The 17,320-nt window shown below is 49.1% G+C and overlaps 1 protein-coding gene across 3 annotated transcripts in view; it reads right to left on the bottom strand.

The window, feature by feature from the left end:
* Positions 1–2,272: 2,272 nt before the first annotated feature.
* The window catches only part of PDLIM2 (PDZ and LIM domain 2 (mystique)), a 53,977-nt gene continuing 38,929 nt past the window's right edge, over positions 2,273–17,320 (bottom strand). For 2 of the 3 annotated variants that reach the window (XM_015414203.1, XM_015414205.1), the window contains exons 6-10: positions 17,168–17,252; positions 8,810–8,964; positions 7,137–7,282; positions 6,266–6,383; positions 2,273–3,188 (exon numbers count right to left, since the gene is read on the bottom strand). In XM_015414203.1, the coding sequence (XP_015269689.1) occupies positions 2,993–3,188; positions 6,266–6,383; positions 7,137–7,282; positions 8,810–8,964; positions 17,168–17,252 (700 nt within the window). In that variant the 3' untranslated portion in view covers positions 2,273–2,992. The remainder of the gene's footprint in view (positions 3,189–6,265; positions 6,384–7,136; positions 7,283–8,809; positions 8,965–17,167; positions 17,253–17,320) is intronic. The other variant, XM_015414204.1, reaches the window with a different exon arrangement.

The raw sequence follows: 17,320 nt of genomic DNA, 5'->3' as shown, positions 1-17,320 counted from the left end.
AAAAGGAAAAAGAGCAGCAGACCCTGTCCCCATCTGGGACACTGTTCTGCACGCCTGACTGGCCAATGGATTGCACCAAAGTCCGCTGACCAGGCCCGTCAACCTCTCCTCAGCTTCCTTCCAGGAGTCCCTCCAATGTTTCTTCATGGGTATGAATTAACCCCACCCATGAACCGTCCTGCATTTCCCCTGTACGGAGACAAAAAAGCCAATACGGGTGAGTCTTTGCAGGAAGAGGTGTATGTACAGAGCCCTGCAAAGGTAAGTTCTGCAAGGACTGACAGACGATCACCCTCTGGACTAAGGAGGAATCAGGAGGGTGCTGGGGATAGCAACCCCATTTACCCTGATCGGCTACCTTCTCCGGTGTAAGAAGGAGGTCCTTCCAGTGGGGCTTCCCAGGAGCATCTGGCTAAAAACAGTTTGCCGGAGAACATGGACTCTGATGTAGCATAGCAAGGCTCCTATCATTGGGAGGAAAGAGCATTCATGTATATGTCATTTTAAAGTATGTCCTCATACACGGGGTTATTTCTTTAAGCTGATGTGGCCTGTCTGCAGAGGGAAGGCAGCACAGTGTCACCTGCTCCCATAAACTAAGCAGGGCTGCTATTTGGAAGGGAGACCACCAAGGAAGACTCTGCAGAGGCAGGCAATGACAAACCACCTCTGCTTCTCACTTGCCTTGAAAACCCCTCACTGGCATTGCCAACACTTGACAACACTACACACACATACGCACACACAGAGCACGTCGGCAGCAGGATGCTTCGTGCTGAAACTCAAGAGCGTGTGATGCCCTCCCATCCACTGGCCACTTAACAGAAAGGTGCAAAGGATTCTTTTGGATCTGGCAGTTTGTTGGCAGCCCCCTGACTCCTTCACGCCACTATAAGTTGATTTACACCCCTACGTTTTGTACTTTCGCATTTTGCTCCACCCCCTCTGTTTTTCAAGAGAGCAGTATCTTGAGCTTCTTAGCACAAGAGCTACCACAAGTGCACATTATATCTGCGTATCTTCAAAGTATCCTGGTTACCAGCGCAAAATGTTGGAACAGACAACGCCTGGTGTACAAAGAAGAAGACAAGAAGACCCTGCAGGGGGCAGCAAGAAGACAATTATAATCCATAATGAGGTCAGCACCTTCTCTCCTTTTAAGTGTCATTCCTTGTCTGTCTCCAGATTGTTACTCTCAGGGCAATTTCCCCCTTCTTGGAAGTTCCACAATCAGTCTTACCCTCTCTCTCAGCTAGAGATGTCGCGAGGACCCTATCTCTGTCTCGCCTCTTTACTATCAAGTATGTTAGTTCCTAAATAAACCTTTATTTACACTTTAAACAGGTTGTGCACCATTGCTGTGTTAATTACTCCGCCAACACGAAATGTGCCTGTAACTGCAGAATCCCCCAACAACAACAACAAAAAATAGCCCTGATCGATTAAATAAGTGATGTGTAAGTGTCACAAGGAAGGAAGGAAGTGCTGTAGGACAGAACTTGAAACCTGTGACAGCATAGCATCTAGTTCTACTTGTGCAATTAGAATGCACACACGCAACACAATACAGAACTGCAGGGGAGCATCTGCCAGTAATTGTTCTAGCTATTCCCAGGCCCACACTGAGAATGTAGCAAATTGTCACAAGGCTACAATGGAGAAAAAGCACACAGGAGTTCACAGGCACAAGAGAACTGTAGTGGTCCAAGTTTCCTCAAACCCAGTTTCTGAGAGCTGCTGTGAAATAACATCTTATTTCATCCTCAGCATGAAGGTCAGCAGTAGCTTAAGCCCACAGGTCACACTGCCATGTAAAGTGAAAGCCCAGAAGCTCAAGGCCTGGGTATTATAACCGGATGCACACCTGTTGGGGCCACGCTTCACTGTGCACCTGAAGGGGAATCACCACAACCTCCTCCCTCAAAAGATGACTGTTCTCCCACCACCCAAAGAGGTGACAGCGCTGCCCCATTTATTCGGGGGCCACTGGGCCTGGAAAGGACAGTGGGCCCCCTCCACTCTTTCTGCAATTTTGACAATTCCTCACACTCTCCCTAGAAATATCTGGAAGAATCCAGAAGCCGACCCGCCCTGAATGTTCAAGGCGTTTACCGTTCCGAAGAACTCCCCCCGCAGGCTGCCAAGAAAACTCATCATGTGCCCCTGACTGGCAGGGTACAGAGCTGTGCTCCTAGGAGCCCAAAAATGTGATGAGAAAAGATTGAAAAAAAATGTTTCTACTGCTCTTTGTTTTCACAAAGCAAAGGCACAGGGCAAGTAATTTATACATATACATATATATATATTACATTTTACATAGAGATCTTAGAGAAGCTTTACAGAGACAATATTCAAAGCTGCCCCATACCTGGGTGCTTTAGGGACTCCCCCCACCCTTCACTTCTCCATTTCCTACAGGGATGCAACGATGCTGGCAGCCGCGGTGACAAAGAGGTGCTCGAGACACAAAAGGGAGCAACACTGCCTTCGGCGTGGGTGAGAGTGTAGCTGGCAAGAGACACCTGGAATTCACCCCTGGCATGCAAAGAGGAGTGGTGATGCGGCCAAGGGCCCCCTGCATCCCACAGCATGGCCCTTAAGGGATCCTCAAGAGGGGCACGTGTCAGAACCTTGGTCGTTTCCCATCCCTCCAAAGCCACCAAATGCCAAACACGAACATGCTGGTGCTACACGGAAACTGCCCTTCTAAGAGACAGGCTAAGAACCTGCCAACTGAAAGCAAGTGGTACAGTTCATTTTCTACTGGTGAAATGCAAGCCCTATTCCCAAGATCCATGAGCCCTTCTGCTTTGTACTGGAAGCTCCCTTTCCTGGATGGATCTCCACTGGCAGAAGGCACTAACCACGTCACAGAAAGGGGCTGGGGAAGAGACACCCCGCCCCCCGATTGGCTGAGATGGTGCAGGAGAAGAGCCTGTTGGAAGAGACCCAGGGAGCCTCTGGAGGAAGCGCTCGTGTGCTTGGATACATTTTAGGACTGGGAATAGACTGCAGTGGCAGGGCTGGTCACTCCTGGCCCCTGGTAGCGCTGGCGAGCATGCTTCTCACAGAACATCTCTTCGCCCACCCAGAAATGGCCACGCATCTTCAGATTAAGGCCACAATCAGTGCAGGTATAGCAGGAGGGATGGCGGTAGCGGTTCTCCTGGATCCTCACTGCTTGGTTTCTGCAAGAGACAACAAAATATAAGGTCGGTGTAATGGGACACAGACTACCTTGGCAAATGCTGGAGATTTAGGGGGGGCCGTGCCTGAGAAGGATGCGATATCACTCTTGGGACACCTCCCAGAGTCTCTACGGTCTTTACCGCAGAAACTAGGGGGAATTCCTAGAGTCTCAATATATGGGAGCAATCCCCCCCCCGCTCCTCAATTCCTCAGGGGCTGGGGGCAATGTTCCCTCTAAGATGTGGAGTCTTGTGAGCAAATATTCTACTTTGTGAGCTGCTGGCATTCAAGTTGTGAGCAAGCCATTTGGCTCCTGCATAGATTAGCTTGCTCTGGAGCCATCCTTCCTGAGCGAAGACAAAGATGCATGAGCCGGAGGCTCAAAAACTGTGAGCTAGCTCACGCTAACTCAGCTTAGAGGGAACACTGGCTGGGGGCAGGTAATTCCCCACACTCGGCAGGTAAATGGGAGGCCTACACAGATGTGACACAGACAGAGAGAAATTAGAGTCCATCACAGAAATGCGATCGGTACTTGGTGAAGAAAAGAAATATTAATGCCCTGGCAAAGCTTGGCTTTATTATTTTAGAAAAAAGGCTCTCAGTCTTTCAGGAAAGTGGAAAAGATCTTGGAAATGTGTGGGCAGTGCCCAGCAAAGGTATAGAAACCTCTCATGCCATTTTAGCCATTTAAGAGAACTAATTTAAGAGAAAAATCATCACAGGCTGCTTCCGTGTTGAGGTTTTTCTCTATCTGGGTTTCCAAACTAAATCACTATAACAGTCTTGTGAATGGCTATAGCACATGTATGAACAACAACAAAAGAGAGTAGTGAGTCTCCAGAGCAGCCATGATCCCAGAGAGCCAACACAGAGTTACTGCAGAGCATGCACCAAAGGGAAAAGTGATAGAGGAAAGTGTGTAGAACATTCCCATGTGTGGGAGGGAGCTCTGTCACTGACACGCATACCGGGCAATTAAAGCAACATGGAGAACCTTTCCCATGTGGAAGCCACCTTGGTGCTAAAAGCCACAGTGACTTAAACACTAACTTCACAGACACACGCCCTTTGCAGCGCCTATTAAGGGCAGGGCACCTTTCTGACCCCGGGAAAGTTTATTCTGTGGACTCAAAGCTGTGAGAGTCAGGAGGAGGCTGCCGTGGGGAGGAGGATGGGGATGGCTGGCCCTTTCTGCCTCTTCTGCCAGTGCCTGTCGTATCTCTGCAACGAAGAGGCTAGAGACTTACTTTAAAAAAAATAAAAACTGAGGATTTTTTTCAACCTGAGAATTTCTGCTATAGCAATCGCCTATTTTTTTTAAAAGGCCTCCAGTGGTGGCAGTGGGGACAGCAACCACAGGGAGCTGACTGAAAGAAAATGTGAGAAAACCGTTGTGTGGACATTCTGTTGCAACAAGAGCTACACAACGAGGCTTCTCTGGGTAGAAGCAGCCCCAGAGTTTTAGGTTTGGATCCGGGAGGCCCAGGTTCAGATCCTTAGCACAAAACCTTGGCCCAGTCACCCTTTCTCAGACTAACCTAGGCTCAGTGTTGTTGTGAGGAATAATGGGACAACTCCAAAGTAAGGAAGGGGATTCAAATGCAAACAATAATGAAATATTAAAATCAACGTGCTTGCATAAATAAACAGTAGATTACTACTAAACACACACCACTGCATGTTTGTGTGGCAACCATCTCTTCCCCCGCCAAACAACCGTTATTTAGTGTTCTTTCCATTGTGACTCTCTTGCTGTTTTACCAACCATGAAATTAATTACAGATTGCCAATGGCACGTTGTGGGCCTGCCAAATGCCAAAGTGCAGATCTCCTATCTGTCCACCAGATGGCGATACATAACCTACTTCCTACATAGGTTATCATACTAGCAAGGTGAAGGCACAAAGGGGATGAAATCTGTGTAATATGTTTTATTCAGGCCAACTAAAATGCCACAAAAACATTGTGCAAGCTTTCGAGCTCATCAGAACTCTTCATCACCCCAGAAGCCACCTTGAACCATGAGGAAAGGCAAGATATAAATGTTTTAATTAATTTTTTAAAAAACCACACAAATAAATCAGGCTAGATGTTTTGAAAGTTTAAACATGAAGGAAGAAAAAAACTAAATTTCACAGGCCAAAGACCTCGTTTTGCCAGCCTTTGGTGTTAGATGCTGATATTCTCACAGCCTCTAGTTTAATTGCTGCAGGTGTTAGATTGCAGGACTTGCACTATGGCAAGAAGCAACAAACGAAGGAGCATCATCTCCTCTGAAAAAACAGAGTTTAGTAAAACCAGAATGGCACTCAAACAGTTTTTGAATGCCAAAGAAATCGGCAAGGCAGGGTCTTAAGATCTTGACGTGGACAATTTGCTTTTTAAACTTCTGTAACATCTGGCCTGATTAAGAGCTTACAAAATGCTCTGTGGTATTTTGGTTGGCCCTAACAAAAGGTTCATTTGAAATGCGGTGTTGGAGGAGACTTTTATGGACACTGTGCACCACCAAAAAGACAAACAAGTGGGTTCTAGATCAAATCAAGTGTGAACTCCCCCTAAAAGCTAAAACAACTAAACGGAGGCTATCCTACTTTGGTCACATTATGAGAAGACAAGAGTCACTGGAAGAGACAATAATGCTCGGAAACATTAAAGGCAGCAGGAAAAGAGGAAGACCCAACATGAGATGCACTGACTCAATCCAGGAAGACACAAGGGCCCTCAGTTTCCAAGACCTGAGCAAGGCTGTTAATGATAGAAAATTTTGGAAGTCATTAATTCACAGTGCTACCGTAAGTCAGAAGTGACTTGAAAGCACATAACACACATACAATAAAAGGTATGACACACGGGTTTTGTTTCTTGTTCTGGATTTTGCATGGGCCAGCGCAGCTGCTTACAGCTTTTTCTTCTACAAAAGGGGAGAGCCTTCTTTGCCGCCTACAGCCCTGGGGAACAGCAGAGCCAGCCCCCATCCTGCCAGAGCATCACTCTCAGGAGAGGCCTTTCTCCAGTCCCCATCTGCTTCCTCCCAGTGCAGACTCCCTCACCAAGGATCAGCGACACTCACGTGATGCTGCCGCCGCATTTCTCACACACATGCAGCTTCTGGGTGCCTGCTACAGAACTGCTGACCGGCTTGTGAGTGCTGGGAGACAGCTGGCTGGGGTAGTGACTCACGGTGCCCTCTGCCAGAAGTAACAAAGAAAGCACATTAGGAGACAGGAGCAGGGCTGTCAGTCAACCACGCCTAATGATCTTGCCTTTCACTGATGAATCACGTTCAATTACATTGAGTTCAAATATGCATCTTATCAAAACTCCTCCACGGTGATCTTTTCCAAAGATATTGCAGGAAGTGCAAGATAGCCTCGGTACATTAAATTGTAGGCTTCCCCATATTGTTTGATGGGCAAGGCAAACTTAGTCATTAAAAAAAAACCCTATTATAACAGACGTATACAAATCAAGCTAGCCTCCAAAAGTAAACAAGACATTTCCTTAACTCACAGAACTAGCAATTAAAGTTTGCTTTAAATTAAAAGCTTTATTTGTTTAATCTGCTAATCAACGTTTGCAGCCCTGCCCATATTCCTTTGATCTTTCCTTGCCTCACACTAAGACAACTACCGCAACACATCTTTGGAATCTTGTCTGGGCTGATGGTCGAAGAGTGTGGGGTTGGTAGACCACCAGAACGGCATTGCACAATGACAGCTCCATTACAGGGGAGGGGCTGTGGCTCAGTGGGAGAGCATCTGCTTCACATGCAAAAGGTCCCTTCCCTGGTTCAGCCTCCGGCTTCTCCAGTTAAAAGGATCAGGCAGTAAGTATTGTGAAGAACCTCCACCTTGAGAGCAGCTGTCAGTCAGTACACAATGCTGACCCTCTCCCTGCTCCGCCACTGAATTGCGGCCTCCCTTCCCACTCATTTCTCTTACCTTTTTCATCCTGCTCCAGGGCTACTTGGAGCAAACGGAAAGTGCTCGACTGCCGTGGCTGGGCCCGGGTTTCACGGTTTTCCTGCATCATCTTGTAAACTTCAGAGTCCCCTTCCAAACGACGCATGGCTGGGTCTGAATCCAGACTGGGGAGAGACAAAGAGAGAAGAAATGAGAATTGGGAAAGGGAGGCTACCTGTAACTTTTGTATCCAGGAGGACAGGACAAACCAGTCTTCCATCACAAGCATCCTTCAGGAGAGCCTGAAAGGAGGGGTGCGACCGGGAGAGCTGAGCCCCCCCCCCGGGACTCTCAGTATAAGTGCTTCTAGAAAAGACACTTCAGAGGACTGACATGAGAGGTGAGACTTCAGAGGACTTGACAGGTAGAATCGAGTGAACAGATGTCTCCCCTTCTATCTAAGGCTTGCAAGGCATCCACAAGTGGCTTCTCTTACTCCCGGAGGAGGGCCATTTCAGAAAGTGACAATTACCCACACATAAAGGCCTCCCCAGCCACAACCTCAGCGAAACTTTGTTTCCCCCCCTTTCCATTTTATTAATGACAAAACTCTAATTCCCCAGGAGTCATGGCTACTATCATGTCACCCTCTCAGTGGCAAAATTCATAGGCGCAATAATCAAATAGAAGAGAAATAATACTGAGTAAGAGCTTTTAACATATTTTCCGTGAGGAGTCATGGCTGCTATCATGTCACCCTCTCAGTGGCAAAATTCATAGGCGCAATAATCAAATAGAAGAGAAATAATACTGAGTAAGAGCTTTTAAAATATTTTCCTTGGTTCTAATTTCTGCTTAAGGCGATAGCTGGATGAGCAGTACTAGATAGACAGATAGACAGACAGACAGACAGACAGATCGATCGATCTCTAATTCTTTTGGCCCTCCGTCCTACCACAGAGTAAAGAAGCCAATCATAAAAAGAAAAATTAAAGTCGCTTATCAGGATTCGTGATGCTGAAGCAGACAATCCAAGCTATCGGATTGCAACCTCCCTGGACTGGAATCCCAAACAAACCCACCCAAGTGAGAGGGCCTCTCTCACAGCACTGTCCCTTCCAAGTCTCAAGAGAGCCAGACCTCCAGGAAGCGCACGGAGGGAGCACGTCAGGTGGTTTCTGCTAAAGCAGCTCCTCTAAGAGTGACCAAGTTATCGGCCTCCAGTGACGAATCCCGCTACCCTCTCACCTGAATGACTTTCTTCCTCCTCCTCCTCTGGGAGGCCTAGTCGTGACGAATCCCGCTACCCTCTCACCTGAATGACTTTCTTCCTCCTCCTCCTCTGGGAGGCCCCCCCCCCCCCCCCCCCCCACTGGTGGAACACCCTCCCTACACATGACGCCCAGACCTGCCCGGCCTCCGGGCTTCAGCTCAGCAGCCGCTCTGAATGATTAACCCTTGCCCTGCCCAGTTCCTCAAGGCAACAGAGATGGCTTTAAAAGGCCACACAACGTCAGGCACAAGTTTGGGCAGCCCTACCCTGTGTCAAGAAAGGAGGTGGGGACGTCACTGCGATGACTCAGTCCTCCAAAGAGCTCAAAGCACCCTTCACAGAGCTGGGAGGCTCTTTTAATTTTGTACGCAGCCCCTTTATGTTCAAGGTTGGACTGGGCTTAAGTGCTCCTGCTCAGCCACTTGGCTACACGGGTTACCTGTAACGTCTGTGGTTGCAGGGGAAGCTCCTGTCCTGTTCCTTCTTCAGTTCCCAAAGGTTGCAGAGTGAATATGCTCCTGGGGATGGAGAACCGTTCAGCGGAGACAAGACTGGAATGGGAGACCCGCTGGAGGTGCTGAAAGACCTCCGCTGCTATAGCAGCAGGCACAGGGGGAAAACAAAACAGGGTGTAAAGAAAGATTCTGCAGGAAAGGAACAAGTACAAACCTGGGAAAGAGACACAGTACCACTCTCTTTTATGTAGTGGGAAACGACAGACAGAAAATGCTACACTTACACTGAGCTGCTTGCCTCATTGCTGGGCATGGCGTTCAGACGTGTGAACTCTTGTCCCCCACTCCCAAGAGCCTGATTCTGCAAACTCTTCCAGCTACACTGTCTGTGTGTAACTTTCACTGACCCCAGTAAACTTCACTCAGTCTCTGAGACGTTTGTTGGCCATCCAGTATTCTAAGTGCCTGTTCTACAGAACAGGGAGTTGCCGCACAGCCTGTGTTTCCCCCCTGGAATAGGAGACATAGCCACGGCTGTGTGTACTTCATGCTAGAAAACAAAACAAATATTGTCTATTGAGGCAATACAAGTTTTGTGCCCCACCCCTACAGAAGTTACATTTCTGTACATTTTATAGATTTAGAAAAATAGCCATGGAGGGGATTATTCCTAAAGGAGGGTCAAGAAGCACTGAAGGGTACTGAAGCTTTGGCTCAAAACTACTGGAAGGCTTATTCATAATCTTTGCTCCTTTCAACAATTTAGCATGCCTCAAGCATCACTTGATTTTTTAAAAAACGGCACAGAGATTATCTGGAAATCAACTTATGTCTTCCAGCTCTACATTTTGCACTTTCCCCATGCTTTTATGCAACTGTGGCACACAGCAGCCTGAGCCCCAGACTCGCCTGCCTCTGTCTCAGACACAGTACCCCATGGCAACTCACACAACCCCAGTGACTTGCTTGGACAGTAAAATGCACATTGCCACAGACACAAAAAGCCACTACAATTTCAGAAGGTATTTTTAAAACAGCCACCAAATCAAAAAACACCATGAATATCTTCCCAGATTATGGGATAGCACAGCCTACAGATGGGCTCTTGAATTGGGCTAAAGTTAAGCAGGTTAATGCTATACTGAGGTTATTCCCTGTGGATGCAAGTGGGAGTCTGCACACGCTTGCCTTGCCTCAACTGTGAGCTCTAGCAGCCAGGGTCTAAAACCTGTAGGTGGACACACGGATTGCCAGAGGTGTGATGTGCTTTCACAACCAGCATATTTGGTTGCAGAATTCAGGGCAGAATCCAGCCACTAGAGGGCAGCCCATGCTCATAATTCCATCTCTATTAAAGTCTATTCAAGTCTCCCAGCAGCTAATGGAGAAGAGTGGCACAGATTAACAGGGATGCAAGTTGGTTGGTGGTGAAAGGTGAGAAACCAAACTCAGATTTCCTTCTTTCTGTCTTACTGGCAACTAGGTATAGCCCAGTGGGGAGGAAAGCAACAAGCTACGGGTGATGGCTTACATCTCCTTCTTTCTGTCTTACTGGCAACTAGGTACAGCCCAGTGGGGAGGAAAGCAACAAGACTAAGAGCTATGGGTGATGGCTTACATCTTTCTCCGCTGCTTCATTTTATCCTCACAACAACCCTGTGAGGTAGGTTAGACTGAGAGTTATGTGATTGGCCCAAGGGAACCCGGCAAACTTCCATGGAAAAATAGGGATCTGAGCTGGACTCTTCAAGATCCTAGTCCAAGAGTCTTGCCAGCGCACCACACAGTACAAACCAGCAATAAAATCACAGGCACTAAAAGCAAAGTGGAGTCATCAACATGCAATAAAAAGCACCGAAGACAGCACCCCTCATCCCTGCTCCTTTAAGTCCAGATTGGGGGCAGAGGAAAAACAGGCATAACAAGTACTGTTTTCCCCCTGCCTGAGCTGGGCTGCGCAGGGGGAGAGTCTTTTCAGTCAGGGAGATGGTGGCGTAGGGGAGTTACCCCCCACCTTCCCCAGTGCTGTGGACCCAATCCATATTGGAGGTCTGTGCAACTGTTTTGTATGGCCTAGCTGTACAATGCGGCACTCCAGTCACTGAATTCCAACATCACACCTTATTTGCAAGATACGCAGCAGGGCCCCCCAACACGGGGCCCGTGAGAGCCACGGTACCCGCCAACTCCTTTTCTGGCACCCGCCAAGTGTTTTTAGAAAGTGGGCGGGGCAAGGTGAGGCTTTGACCCAGCAAGGCAGATTGGCTGTGCAGATTTCTATAATATATTGTTTTGGCAGCAGGTGCCACCACTGTGTGACTGAAGTTATGCTGCAGCAGTCACTGTATGGCTGGCTCTGCCTCCTGTGGCAGCAGCCCCGTAGCTAGCAACTTTTTGCTGGGGGGGGGGCAATTTTTTGCTCAGGGGGCCAGCCATTATATGTCTGTATGGAGCTACACGCATTCTTTCCTCCCCGCCCTGGACTGTGGTGGTTCAGATGGGGCTGATCGACTAACTGCAAGCCAGTGTACTTCAGAGCTGTGGAGTGCACAGCTGGAATCCCGTGCCTTGTCTTCTCAAGCATTGGTGAGGCCGCTTGTCAGTCGCAACACACACACACACCTCCCCCAGCATGTAGGATCACCTATTCCTTCTGCAAACATGGGGAGAGTCACCCACCTCTCCCTGGTTGCAGAACTTTGAAGAAAAACTCACTCTTAAGTTTGACCAGGAGATGGCCTTGTGAGATCGGACCTCCAATCCTATGCAGGCCCTGTTTCACTGACAGGCATGTAGCTACTGTGAAGCTCAGGGGGAGGAGAAGCCAAGGCACAGAATGGGGGCCCTGGAAGAAACGTTAGGGGGCCAGGCCCTATGGGCCTGTGTGGCAGCCATTTTTGGTAGCCATTTTGTGGCTGCACCCACCATGTTGTGCCAGAATTCCAAAGGTGCTCAAAAAGGTTGGAGACCCCTAATATACAGTACCGAGTCAGGTCTATACTCCTCCCATTCCCTGGCTTAATAAACTAGAGGCAAAACCACCCCGTGGAATTGGCAGTGGCCGGGGGGGTGGGGTGGGGGAGAAATACACTGCTGTGGAAAAAATATTGTCTACCTCTGTCAGATTTAATCTGCCATCTCTCTCACCAGTAATGCTGCCAACCTCCAGGTGGGGCCTGGAAACCTCCCAAAACTACAACTGATCTCCAGACTAGAGGTCAGCTCCCCTGGACAAAATGGCTGCTTTGGAGGGTAGAATCTGTGACGTTATAGCTACTGAGGTTCTTCCCCTGCCCAATTTCCACTGTCCCCTGGCTCCACTCCCAAATCTCCAGGAATTTTTCAAGCTGGAATTGGCAATCCTACTTACCAGCAGTGGCACTGATCTTTGAAACTACCCTGAGGAGCCAGATCTTCTGGAAGACGCCACTGCCTCCCACCCCAACCTGAGCCCCAGGCAAGTTGAAGAGAACCCTGCCCCAAGCTCATGCAGAAGAAACCAGAGAGTGGGAGGAGGTCCCTCTTTACCCAGCATCGCTTGAGATGGTGAGCCAGCAGTGCTTGGACAGAAGAAGGACTACCACCTACTCAGTGCTGTCCACCCCAACACCCACGTGTCAGTTCAACCCTATTCTTCCCCACCCCCAAGTAGTTTGTTCGAAAGGCACAAGCACTGCCAGCCCAATAGCAACTCCCTCTTCTCTATTGCATCTGCTCCTGTTTAAAGGCCTTGGAGAGGGAAGAAAGGAGAAACCCCTGCCTAAGTAGAAGCAAATGTGCCTGGGAGCGGCCGAGTGCAGGGGTCCTGACAGAAACCCACTAATCAGCACCGTTCACAATCTCCATCCCCCCCCTTTCCATCATTAAGAATGAATAAGGGGTAAATTTCCCCTTCTGACATTAGGTAGCCAGGCTGGGCCCAAAAGGAGTTTCCCTAGCTGGACCTTACAACACCCCGTTGTCTCCCAAGCAAAGACCGAACCCCTGGCTCTGGAGCGCCCACCCAGCTTGCAGGCATACTCTGCCAACTCCACTGGATGATTAAACCCACACAGACACTCAACTTACGCCTTCATGGCATTCTGTTTTGTTTTTGGGGTGTTTTTTTTTTTGCTAAATGAAGCAATTTTTCCCAGCCGTTGGAGACCTGCTAAATATCGCCGCCACCGCCACACACACACAATCTCTCTCCAGCAAGGCACCTTCATCAAGTTTAGAGCTGCCAGTTTTTGATTTCAGAAGTCTTCTGCTCCTGCCTCCCAGGCAAAATCTGACAGGCCAGGGGAAGCTGGCAGAGTTTGGCCCGAATGAATCAGGCCTACTGCCTTTTCAGACAGCAGTTCTGACTACCTAGCAGGAGGCAGCTTTACTTTAAAGGAGCAGCAGAAGGCTGGTTGGACGCCAAACCTAACAAAGTTCTTCAGGTTCCATTCTGTATCCATAAGGGCAGTTAGCTTAATGCCAAAACAGGATTATAGTTGAACATCAAGAAAACAAAAGTAACAACTACTGAGGAATTACACAACTTTAAGGCTGAGGATGAAGAAACTGAAATTGTTAAAGATGTTTCTGTGCCTTGGCTCAAGGAATTAAGGAATTTTTCTGGGGGAAACAAGATAAGGGAGAACCAACCGGGTCTAGGTCTCAGCTAACCCACCCTCCGCACTTAATCTCGGCCCCCAGCGCTGATGAAACCACTGGGTGGGGAGGAGGCCAGCAGAGGAGGCCAAGAGCTAAAGCAAATAAATGTGAGAAAGGAAAGAAAAACATGACCGAGAAGCCAAGGGGCTGCGGGGCTGGGGCGATCAAGGTGCCAGCTGGCAAACGCCGTGCTCTGGGGCCAACCTTGCTTCCCAATTTGGGTTTGAAAAACAGCCCCAGAACGTAGCAAAAACACAGAGGCAGGCCAGCCCCCGGAGCCAGAACAAGCAAACAAATAGCAGCACCAGCCCAAGAGCAACAGGAGAGGGGGATGCCAAGACACATGGGCACGGAGACAAGGGGCTCAAAGACCATAGGAGGAGAGGAACCAATTTCTCAGGAGGACTGTGGGCATTCCAGAAGGACCAGCTCAGGGAACCCAGCTACAAAGGCAGGCCCAGCAGCTGGGGAGTGTGTTACCTGGTTCCACATAGGAGCTTCTCACTGGGGTGCATGCGTATAGGTGGGGATTCTGCTCCCAGAGCATCTGAACACTCTCACCTCTACATCAGATATGGCTAAGGTGCCACAAGAGTCCTCCCCCCCCTTTGAGGCTCACATTTCTTCTGATTATGGAACTCCTTCCCACTACAAACTGGCTTTAGCAACTCACAGGTATTGAAACCTACCCACATGGGCTTCAGTGGCAAAGAATTAGAAGAATTTCTATCGCTAGAGGGAGGCAGGGTTGTTTGCTTTGTCGCAATTTTGCATTTGTTGCCTGCCCAAGCTCTTCAGAACAGGGTGGGCTACAGATCAGCAAACAACTCTGCTACTTGAAAGGCAAAATTCTGCAATTCAAATTATGCAAATAGGGTGGTCAGCATGCTTTGTTCTAATGCACAACCTGGCACTGTGGTTCATCAAAAGGAAGGAAGTCAAAGTATTTGCATTTGTAAGAGGGGCAAGAATGAAAGGAAACTGGAATATACAGAGGAATGTTCTTAGGGAACATGCTTTTGAGAGTTTGGGACCACCCTGATATTTCTAGTTCCTAAGCCTTTAAAACACAGAACTACCCACACATTTTCTAAATTCTCTCTATCGTAAGATCTAGAACCTTGCCCTTCTTATTTTAAAGGGAAACTATGCAGAACCTGTAGGGATTAACCAGCTTCAGCATTGGAAGCCACATTCCACGTTTGGGAGGGGCCGTGGCTCAGTAGCAAAGCATCTGCTCAGCAGGCAGAAAGTCCCCTGGAATCTTCAGTTAAAGGATCTTGCAGCAGGTGATGTGGAAGACCTCTGCCTGAGACCCTGGGGAGCTGTGCCTGCCTAAGTAGACAATACTGACTTTAATGGACCGAGGGTCTGATTCAGTCTAAGGCCTTTTCATGTGTCCTGTGCCCCATGGTGCTACCTCAACCATAGATCCTGGGCCTCCACACCACAGGCTTTTCGGACCCTCTCCTTCCTTACTGAAAAGCGAGGCACTTCATGTCCAACCGCTGAGCAGAGTGCAGACTCACATTTCCTTTGGAAATAAGCGGTTGAGAACTACACTTAGAAATGGAAACTGTAGGGGGGGAAACGGTGAAAAGCTCCTGTGTAATCGGCAAGGAAAAATTCAATACGAATCTAAATCAGAGGAAACAGAACCCAGAACGTTGTGCAGTTGTGAAGAGCTGCAACCTTACCCCAGTTGCTGAGATTACAGGGAAGGCTTGGTTGATCGACTTCTTCGCCTCTCGCTGCAAAGTAGTCTCAGGACCGAGGGATCCTGCAGAGCAGCAGCCATGCGCAAAGAAGCCTGTTAGCGGCACAAACAGGTCCCTCTGGCCAAGGCAGGCTGGGGGATTGCTGTGAATAGCTGCTTAATAGGCCTCAAGAGCAAGGAGAGGCAAGAGGAGCTTTTGGGAGGCCTCCTCTGCCTCCTGTGTCCAAGGGATGCGGGCAGCACCTCCCCAAACTGGTTCTGCCTTCCCAGCTGTTGCTTGGAGACACCAGGTAGAAACAAGCAAACATCCCCAAGCCAGGTGTGCTGCTGCCTGCAGGGACACGTGCAAGAGTGCAGCAAGGTCACAGCAGCAAAGCAAGGGGCTTAAACCCTTGGCCAGGAGGGAAGCAGACAAGGCAGGAACTACAGAATGCGCTTTCAAGGAAAACGTTTCCCATGCCAAGCACAGGGAGAGAACCGGGGGGTGGGTGAGTGGGAGAATCAGTATTTATACTCTGCTTTTCTCCCCAAATGCAAATACAATAACTTTCTCCCCTCTTCCACCACCCTATGGGGTAGGTTAGGCTGACAGAAGGAGTGATGGCAGAGTGGGGATTCGAACCAGCATCTCCCAGCTCCTAGTCCAACCACCACATCACGCTGGCTCCAAGCATAAGGTGAAGTATAGGAGAATGCAGTTGGATCTCCCTGGCTCTCTTCAGGGAAACCTTTAATAGGTGCACGGTGAGAAAACAGAAGGTGAAGCTCTCTTAGACACGAAGATTCAAGGATGGCGACAGCTTCACCCGCTGAAGTGCTTTTCCCACGGCGCTAAAAGGACAGAAGTCCAAACCAGGAAGATTTGCTCACATTTGCATCTCCTCACCTTCCTCTCTTCTTCCTCTGTTTGTCAAGCTTGTAAGCTCTTGGAGACGGGGGGTTATGCCCCCCCAATTATCTATATGCCACTTTTCCCAAACGAATTGCTTGATGCATCACACAAACAACACTTTTTTGTGGGTTTTTTGCCATCAAGCAGCAGCTGACTTATGGCGACCCTCTAGGGTTTTCAAAGGCACGAGACGTTCAGAGGTGGTTTGCTATTGCCTGCCTCCGCGGCATGACCCTGGCATTTTTGGGTGGTCTCTCATCCAAATACTAGCAAGGACCAACCCTGCTTAGCTTCTGAGATCTGACGAGATGGGGCTAGCCTGGGCTGTCCAGGTCAGGACTCACACTGGTACTAGTGTACAAATACTATCCAAAGGACTGCACAGTGACCTGAAGGAACCCCAGGTACACAGATGCCCAGTGGGAAGGGGGGATACATCTGAGTGTAAAGGTAAAGGTAAAGGTTCCCTTGCTCGAAAGCCAGTCGAATCCAACTCTTGCGGTGCTCATCTCCGTTTCAAAGCCGAAGAGCCAGCGCTGTCCGAAGATGTTTCCGTGGTCATGTGGCCGGCATGACTAAACACCAAGGCGCACGGAACGCTGTTACCTTCCCACTGAAGTGGTACCTATTCATCTACTTGCAATTTCTTGCTTTCGAACTGCTAGGTTGGCAGGAGCTGGGACCAGAGACGGGAGCTCACTCCATCATGCGGCACCCGGGTCTCGAACTGCACAACTACCGACCTTCCACAGCCTGCAGTTCAGCGTCTTAACCACTTGAGCCACCGCAGCTCCACATCTGGGTGAATTAGCCCCAAATCCTCACAAAAGATGGGGAGCCCCCGCATCAGCTCCCGTGCATACCCCTGCCCCACTGCTTACCATAAGTCTTAGTCTGTGAGTATCAGAATTCTTGCACATGGCCCTCCAGCTTTGTACACACCTGTCTGGGTCCTTTAAAGGGGCAGTGGCAGGGCCCCCAACATCACACTTTCCCCTAGGTCCCATAATTCCGATGGGCAGCCTTCCTTGGGATTGCGACCTCCCAGCCAATCTCACAGCACTAACAGTGCAGACTCTTCTGTCTCCTCACCTGTCTGCTGCTTGGATCCTGAGGCCCAGGGGAGGGCAGGCTGCGTTCATCAGAGGTTCCAAAAGAACTCCCCAAAGACTGGAAGCTAGAAAGAGAAAGCTGACATGAGGAGGCCAATCTCATTCTACAGCACATCCCACACAACACTCTGTA

This window comes from Gekko japonicus, unplaced genomic scaffold (assembly GCF_001447785.1).
Source record: "Gekko japonicus isolate JY-2015 unplaced genomic scaffold, Gekko_japonicus_V1.1 scaffold9, whole genome shotgun sequence".
In the NCBI taxonomy this organism is placed as follows: Eukaryota; Metazoa; Chordata; class Lepidosauria; order Squamata; family Gekkonidae; genus Gekko; species Gekko japonicus.
The sequence above is the reverse complement of the archived record's forward strand: the minus strand, read 5'-3'. Positions and strand labels throughout refer to the sequence as shown.